Raw genomic sequence first — 9,104 nt, forward strand, 5'->3', positions numbered from 1 at the left:
GATTTGATGCGGTAATCCCTTTCTATTAGGCATTATTGTTCCAGTATGGTAACATTTCTTTTTGTGCAACTCTGTTGCCAATGCAGGACTTGTATAGAACCTATCCGTGAAAATGTGATATCCCTGGGCCTCAGGTATATTTTCCAATAAATTTTGGTAGAGTTGTAATACTGCTTGTGAATTGAAGCTCTGGGTGTATTAGCTCGTCAGTTGTACTTTTTCCATAGTATGGTATGAACGAATAAATATAACTGCTGGCAGAATCCGAAAGAACATAAACACGTAAGCCCCATTTCGTAGGCTTTTTCGGGCTATAGGTAATAAAGGAAATTTTTCCTTTGAAAGCTACTGTTGATTCATCAACACATATGTTTTGACCAGGAACAAAATATTCCATAAATTTTGAATTTAGGTAACTCAAATACTTACTTATTTTCCTTCTTCTTGTCTTTATGCTTCGATCTAATGTTGATATTGTTTCCAGATGAAGAGACCAAAAAATTTGGAAAAACCTTTTTCTTTTGAACATTTTAGCAAAAAATGGAATTCTTCTATTGAACACTCGAGACCAATATGACTGCATATCTGGTAATGTTACAAGTCCCATGTTCATTATCACTCCCAGAAACTTGTTCATTTCAGCTTCAGTGATATCTTTCCAATCATTCCAAAGTGAAAATGGCCTTATCACTCTTTCCGAAATTATTTTTCCTGCGTATGCATTTGTCTCGTCAACAATTTTTCTAATCAATTCTTCAGTAAAGAAAAGCTTGAAATATTCAATAGGCGTAGTACATGACGACGGGATTCTTGGTCCAACATTTCTTTGTCCGATAGAAAAATTGTAATCACAAATGTAACTATCATTATGTGTTACATCATTCCAGATTAGTGGGTCTGGTATTACGTTACCAGTTTGATTATTGCTGAAATTGCTATCCTCACTACTGCTAGAAAGTTTCCATACTCGTTTACGCCCACGACGGAAATATGTTTCCGAGTCTGTATCGGAATCTTAACTTATATTGACCTCTGCGATACCACTAGCAAGATCATTTGTTCTCTCTTCCTCGACTATGTTGTACTCAAGATTTACTTCTTGCATATAGTCATCACTATCACTACTGTCAAAGTTCTTATTTATTTCGCGCCTTTCACTCATTGTAAATATTTAGAGGGTGACGGTTATATAGTTTTCAAACTCTGAGCAGGTTGATGTAAGTTAGATAAGTTTTCTCCCGCTTAATAATAATAATAATAATAAACCAGGTCGGTAAGAGCGTCGATAACGTGTACGCGACATCTATTTATTTGGACATGAAAAAATGTCGAGTGGGACTCGACAAAGGAGCTCCTGAGATAAAAACTGATGTCGAGTCACACTCGACATAAGAGTGCAAAGGGTTAAATTTGGTAGTTTTTCAAAGAGTAAGTAATATTTATTTTATATTAAAATTATGTTTTATATTAAAATTATATTTTATATTATGTTTTATATTATGATTCGATTTAATTTATAGTACGAATATACGAAAGATATCCGGATTTCCGGATTCGTAAATATCAAACATCGACAATTTGTACGAGCGCTGCGGCGACACGAGCGCGAGTTCCGCGACGGTCTCCATTTAGAGTTGAGACGTCTTTTTAGGCTAGAACCCTATGAGGAGATCCTCGAGGAAATTTGGAACGAGCCTTCGAGCAAGAGATCGAAGAATTGATCGTAAGTATCTTTTTTAAGATTTATAATATATTAAAAAATAAATATTAAAAAATAACTATTAAAAATTAAATTCGTATACTAATAAGATTTTTTTTCTGTCTCAGATGGAGCGTCATCATACTATATTATATTATTTTTATTTTTATTATTTTTATTATTTTTATTATTTGAGGACCTCCGTTTCCGGTGAGATAGAAAGTGGTCGAAGAGTGTGTGCATGTGTGGGAATATTAGTAAAGTGGGGTGAAGTAAGAGTGAGAAGGCTGGAAAGTGTGTAGGGAGGGAGTGAGAGAGAGACGGAGAGTAAGGTGGAGTATATGGTCGAGTGTTCGAGTGAAGTGGAGGGAAGGAATAGAGGGGAAAGGTAGTTGTGTGACCGAGAGGTTAGGTCTTGGGAGGAATAGCAGGAAGATAGGTGTGGGAGGTGACGGAGAGAGAAGGAAGGAGACGGCGGGCAAAGGAAATAGGCGCGAGATTCGAAGAGGTGATAGAGTGGAATGGATGGGGAAGTAAGTAAGGGAAAGCTGGGGCCCGTAGGAAGACTAACGAAGGGAAGAAGCGGGAGTGTGGGGACAATAGAGGAACTATTGAAGAGGAAAAGAGAGACAGAAGGATTGGGTAAGAGGGAAGGGGGAAGAAGAAGAAGTATTCCACTAGACAAAAAAAGCGCAAAAATCGCCTGTAGGGAAAGGGGCGAAGGGGGGAGAGGGGCGTTTAGAGGGAATGATGGAGGAAACAAGATTTGTCTGGAGTAGAGTAAAGGAAAGTTTAGGGGAAATAAGAAGGGAATTAGAGAAAATGAAAAGAAGAGTGGGAGATTGGAAATTAGAGAAAAAGCGATTGATAGAAAGGATGGATATGTTGGAGAAAAAATTAGAGAGAAGGGAGGGGGATAGAGATACAGAGGGAATAGGAAAGCTGGAAAAGAGTTGAAATATTAGAGGAGGAGGGAGGGGTGAGAGAGGAGAGAAAAGAAGATAGGGAAATAGGGTTGGTGGTGGAGAGAATGGAAGAGATGGAAAAAAAGATGGAGAGGAGGGAAAAGGAGGAAAGAAGGAGGAATGTGGTAGTAAAAGGTTTGAGAGTGGAGGATGGTAAAGTGAAGGAAGGGTTGAGAAGGTGTTGGGAGAAATCGGAGTAAGGGTGAGGATGGAAGAAGTAAGGCAAATAAAGACAGGTAAGGAGGAATAGGGGGAAATGGTGATAGTGAGATTAGGAAGTGAGGAGGAAAAGAGGAGAGTGATGGAGGGGAAGAAAAAGCTGAAAGGGGGAAAAATATGGATAATGGAAGATTTGACATGGAAGGAAAGAAGGACAAGATGGAGGTTAAGGGAGTTAGCGAGAACGGAGGAGGGTAAAGGGAACAGTGTATGGGTAGGCAGTGAAAAAATCTCGATTAATGGGCAGTGGTGGTTCTGGGATGAAAAGGGTAAGAAGTTAGTAGATGTTGTAGAAGTTAGTAGATGTGAGGGGGCGGGAGAAGGGATTGGAGGTGGGAGGAGCCGGAAGGGGGAAGATGAGGGAGGGGCGGAAGAGGGAGAAGAAATGAGGAAGTAGAGGGGGAGGGGGTGGAGATTACCAGTATGATGGGTGAAAAGGGGGGAGAAGGGGGAAAGGGGAAGGAAAAAGGAAGCCAAAGGAAAATGGGGTTAAGGGTGCAGAAAGAGAAAGGGAAGGAGGGAGTGTATAAAGTGGCATTTTGGAATGTGGCAAGGCTAGGGAATAAGGAGAAAGATTTTTGGAGAGAGGTAAAGGAATGGGATATAATAATGCTATGTGAGACGTGGTTAGACGTAAAGGGATGGAAGAGGATGAAGAGGTATCTACCGAGGGGGTTTAGATGGGAGGTGCAGTTGGCGAAGAGGAAAAATAAAAGAGGAAGAGCTATGGGAGGGATGCTAGTGGGAATAAGAATTGGAATCGAGGTAGAATCAGTAATGATAAGAGAAGGGATGGAGGGAATAGTAGCGGCGGAGATAGGTTTAGATAGGGAAAGGTGGAGGATAGTGGGGGTGTATGTGAACGGAGATTTGGATAGGAAAATGAATATGATGAGAGGATGGATGGACGAGAAAGAGATGGAATACAGAACATTGATAGTGGGAGATTTTAATGCCAGGACGGGGGAAAGAGGAGGTAGAGTGGTGGAAGAGGATTGGGAGTGAGGAGGGGAGGGTAGACGATCGAAGGACAAAAAGGTAAACAGGGAGGGAAGGGTGTTGCTGGGAAGAGTGGAGGAAGTGGGATGGGAAATCTTTAATGGGGGATTGAGGGGGGACAGAGAGGGGGAATGGACGTATACGGGGGGAAGGGGGGAGTCGGTAATAGATTATGTATTAGGAAATATAGAGGTAAAAGAGAGGATAGAGAGAATGGAGATAGGGGACAATGTAGATTCTGACCACCACCCATTGGTAGTCTGGATTAAGACGGGAAAGGAAAGGATAATAAGGGGAGGAAGAAGGAGAGTAAAAAGATGAGTTTGGTCTATGGAGGACAGGAAGGAATTTAGGGAAATGTTGGGGGAGGTGGAGGGGAGCGTTAGGGGAGTGGAGAAGGAGTGGAGTGAAATGAGAAAATGGATCCAGGGTATATTGGAGAAGGGGGGTAAATTAGAACAAGGGAGGGCAGGAAAGGGGTGGTGGGATGAAGAATATGAGGAAGGGAAGAGGAGGGTGAGAAGGGAGTTAAGGAAATGGAGGAAGGGGGAAGGAGAAGGAAAGGCGTACAGGGAGGAGAAGGCGAGGGCAAGGAGATATTGGAAGCAAAGAAAAGAGAGGAGAATGGAAAGTGGGAGAGGGAGATGCAAAAGGTAAAAACGGAGGGGCAAGTATGGGAGGTGGTGGGCAAGGACAGAAAAAAGAAAAAAAGGGTGAATGAAGGAATAAGAATGGAAGAGTGGGACGGCTACTTTAGAGGTTTATTAGGGGGGGTTGATAGTAGGGTCGTGAGGAGAAGAAGGAGAGGGTTGAATGGGGTGGGGGAGGAAGGGGTGAGGAAGGAGGAAGTAAAGATAGTGCTCAAGGGATTAAGGGATGGGAAGGCGGCAGGGATGGACGGGATTACATCAGAAGTATGGAAATACGGGGGAGAAGGGGTAGAGGAATGGATTTGGAGGATCTGTGATAGGATATGGAAGGGGAAGGGATGGATAGGAGATTGGTACGAGGGGGTTATTGTGCCGATTGTGAAAAAGGGGGAGGATGTAAGGGTGGATGAGTACAGGGGAGTCACGTTGACGTCGCTGTATAAGATATACGCGTCGATACTGTCAAACAGACTAAGGAAGGATGTAGAGGAGAGAGGGTTAGTGTCAGAATCAGACGGGGTTCAGAAGAGGGATGGGAACAGTAGACAACATTTTTACGCTGAATTATTTGGTGAATAGGCAAATTAGCAGGGCAGGTGGGAGGTTAATAGCGTTTTTCGTGGATTTGAGAGCCGTGTTTGATTCTGTGGACAGGGGGAAGCTGATAGATGCAATGAGGGACAGAGGAGTAAGGGAAGGGTTGATAGACAGATGTGAGGATATGGTGAGGGAAACAAGGAATAGGGTGAGGGTAGGGGAGATGGTGGGAGAAAGCTTTTGGACAGGGAGGGGAGTAAGGCAGGGATGCCCCCTGAGTCCGCACCTATTCAACCTGCTAATGGCGGATTTGGAGGAAGAATTGAGGAGAGGGAGATGGGGTGGGGTTAGACTAGGCGAAGACAGGATATATTCCTTAGCGTATGCGGATGACCTGGTATTAATGGCGGAGGAAGAAGGCGGAATGAAGTGTATGATGGCGAAACTGGAGGGATATTTGGATAGGAAGGGGTTAGAGCTGAATGTGGAACAGTCGAAGATGATGAGGTTCAGGAAGAGAAAAAAAGATAAGTTGGAGATGGAAAGAAAGGTGGTGGAGGAGATAAAACAGTTTACCTACCTGGGATATACGATGCAAAGGAATGGGGGGCAGGAAGCACACATAAGAGAAAGGGTGAGGAAGGGGGCAGCGGTGATGGGACAGATATGGAGTATAGGGAAGAAAAGGTTCGGAGGGGACTGGGCGAAAAGGCTGTGGCTCTTCGTTGCCTTAGTTTGGTCGGTAGTAGGATATGGGGTGGAAATATGGGGGTGGAGGGAGAGGGAAGGGATAGAACGGCTGCAGGAAAGGTACTTGAGATGGGTAATGGGGGTGGAGTGGAACACGCCGGGGTATATGGTGAGGGAGGAATGGCAGAGAGGAAAGTTAAGGGAAAAAGCGGGAAGAAGGGCGTGGGGTTTCGAGAAAAGATTAGAGCACTATTTTTATCGCGAACGCGTATCCTTCCGCGATAAGAGAGCGCCAACGTTTACTACGAGAGGCGCGAAAGAAAGATAGCGCCGATGCTTACTACGAAAAGCGCGAGAGCGAGAGGATGCGGGAGAAGGAAAGAGAAGCGTAAAGAATCGACGCTTCGTTTAACATATAGCGTTTATTCATAAGAATCATATCTTACAAATGCGCGCGCATGCGATACACGAAATATGTATTAAGTATAGATAAAAATCACATTTCATTAACGCGTAAAATTACTACACGTCGAACGGTTGCGATTCGGGCTCGTAGCCCGCCAATCGTACACTCGCCCGCGATTCACCCTCGTCGACCGTCGCCGGTTCAGCCTCGTCCTCCATCGGCCGCGATTCGGGCTCCTCGCCGATCGGCCGCGATTCGGGCTCCTCGTCGATCGGCGATGCGACGACTCGCCTAACCTCGGGAACGGCGAAGTCGCGCTCGCTCTCGCGAAGCAGGCAGATTAACTCGGGGATGGCAAAGTCGCGCTCGCGCTCGTGAAGCCGACCGATTAAGTCGAACTGTTCGGGGGCTCGCGCGACGTTGCGTCGGCGAGCGTCGTGCAACGCACTATGAACGCTTTGCGCCTGTGCGAGTATAGTCCTCGTCTTAGTTATTAAATCGTAGAGCGATTCTCGCGCCGTTCTTATACAGCCCTCTATTTCTTGTCTAAAATACAAAAGTAAAAAGTTATTAAAAGAGTTATTAAAAAGGTTATTGAAACATTATAATTTATTATAAAAAAATATTATAAAAAATCCCGATCAAATACTTAAACGCGCGATATCTATGTCTCCGTTCAACTGAAAGGTGAGTCTAAACGAATTCGGACTATTCTCGATAACACCTTGCGCCTCCACGCGCAGATCTGTGGCGAGGTCTCCCAGAACGTAGGACTTTATCGCGATTAAATCTTCGTTTACATTAATATAATCGGCCGCGTTAATTATCTGTTTGATTCGTTCCATATCGAACAGTTCGCGACCGATTTTAACTCTCGCTACTTCGCACTCCACCGTTTCGCGCTTCGCCGTTTCGTCGCTTCGCTATCTCGCGAGCGAGAATACTTTGACGCTTCTCGAAACGATCTCGCTTTTATAAGAATCGACGCGCGGATGCCGCGGTACGATTTATCGATCGCGCCGCGTCTTCCTTCCGCGACCGCTCTTCTAATCGCTCGACTCGAGCGGAGATGAACGAGTAATAAAGATAGATTATAGAGGAAAATAACAAATATAGATTTTAGAGGAAAATAATAAAAAAATAATGTTATAAGAGGAACTCGAGCGTCCGCTAGATAACGCGCATCCCGGATACTCGGCGAACGTTTATCGTCGTCGGAAGAGGTACGTTTCTTTAATCGCTCGTCGAGTGTTCTTCTTAGGGGACAAACGAATAATAAAAATAGAAATAACAAAAAGTAAAACCGCAAGAGAGGAACTCGAGCGTCCGCTAGATAACGCGCATTCCGAACGCTCGACGTCGAAAGAGGCGCGTTTCTCTAATCGAGGCGGGTCGCGACTCTCCCTCGAACGAATCGTCGACGCATTTCCCCCTCCCCTCACCCGCGGATGATAAGGTCGCGGAAATCGACGAGTGTCATATGATAGTCGTTAGACACGCTCCGTTAAAAGATATATTTCCAGGAATTCCGTTCGCGATAACGTCAGCCTTCCGATACATCGATGGTAATCTATATTTCTTCGCCAAACGTCAATTCTACGCCTTCAACGAATTCACGAATATCGTAACCTCGGCGGGTCCTTTCGATCTAAACGCGCTCGGCATCGAGTGTCCTACGGATGGACTGCTAAGGCAATTGCGCGATCTCCTTAGTCGCGTCTATCGTCTCGGCGACGCGACCGAGAGAAAGAAGATCGACGATGAGAACGACTAGAGCGACCCCGCCGTCATTTTTAAAAAATAAAATATAAGAGAGGAAACGCGCAAAAGGGGAAGAAGCGATCTCTATGCGAGTATATAAAGACCGTCCATCCGTTAAGCGCTTCATTATTGACGGAGAACGCCGAAGCCAACGAGAAAAAACGAGCGACAATGTACGCGACAATGGGGGGGGGGGGGCAACCGTAGCAGCAACACTCGTTCGACGATCGATCGAGGCTAACCGAGCGAGACAGCGAAGATAGCGCGGAATACGCTAAAAAAGCTAAAAAGGACAATGGGTAAGATTATTAAACGTTTATTCGAACTAATATAATCCACTAGCGCCGTTTCTTTCATCGCCCGCGTCTATTTTCAGACGAGATCGCGATCGAACGCCGAGACGCGACGCGGACGTCTCGATCGCGCGACCTCTCAGAATCTTAGGAAGACGCTATCCATTGACCAAAACCGCGTACAAACATCTGGAAGTCAGCGTTAACGTCAGCCGACCCTCTTTCGTGGAAATCGTTCTCGAAGATTGCCACGGCAAGGAGATCTCGCTAACGCCGGATACGTGGAAGGAACTGCTCGATCTACGATACACGCTTCTGTCGCACTTTCGCTCCGACGAGCGCAACGAGGCGCGCCCTCCGGCGCCGATATACATCGGACAGTTGACGCTACGATTCGGCAAACTCAACAATCTCCTAATACTCTGTCTCGAAACGCCCAAGATTCGTCTGGCCGTATCGAAGAGCACCGTCGTAACTATATTAAATCTTGAACTTTGCGACAACCGCATCGTTGCATCTTTAAGCGGTTTAACCGCGCGCGCTGGACACAAGCTGACTCGTTTCCTCGACATCGCGGCAGGCGCTCGCGTCACGGCGCTTGCGAGCTGCAAGCTCTGCTCTTCGGGGAATCGTGATACGCTTATTCGCGTACTCGTATTATCGCGTTATTAATATATAAAATATTGTATTATTAATATATTAAAAATATTGTAAAAGGAAACAATAAAAACGCTCCTCCTCTCTTGTTAGAACGACGAGGTCTCTTTATTCCACGATCTTTCGAAGATCCGCCGTCTCGCTCGAGCGATAAAAGACGCTCGTATCGCCGCTAACGCGCGCCGCGAAAAGAGGAGAGCGACGAGGAACGCTCCTCTCTCCGCTCGA

At 45.4% G+C, this 9,104-nt stretch overlaps 1 protein-coding gene across 1 annotated transcript in view; it reads left to right on the forward strand.

Annotated features, from left to right (window-relative positions):
- Positions 1-1,721, forward strand: part of LOC138941491 (neurotrimin) — an 86,446-nt gene extending 84,725 nt beyond the window's left edge. Inside the window, exon 8 of the mRNA XM_070311213.1 lies at positions 1,521-1,721. Coding sequence (XP_070167314.1) covers positions 1,521-1,721 — 201 coding nt within the window. The remainder of the gene's footprint in view (positions 1-1,520) is intronic.
- Positions 1,722-9,104: the final 7,383 nt, after the last annotated feature.

The sequence above is a fragment of the Polyergus mexicanus genome, unplaced genomic scaffold (genome assembly GCF_030449975.1).
Source record: "Polyergus mexicanus isolate NDT 795.1 unplaced genomic scaffold, iyPolMexi1.0 SCAF_2, whole genome shotgun sequence".
Classification (NCBI taxonomy): Eukaryota; Metazoa; Arthropoda; class Insecta; order Hymenoptera; family Formicidae; genus Polyergus; species Polyergus mexicanus.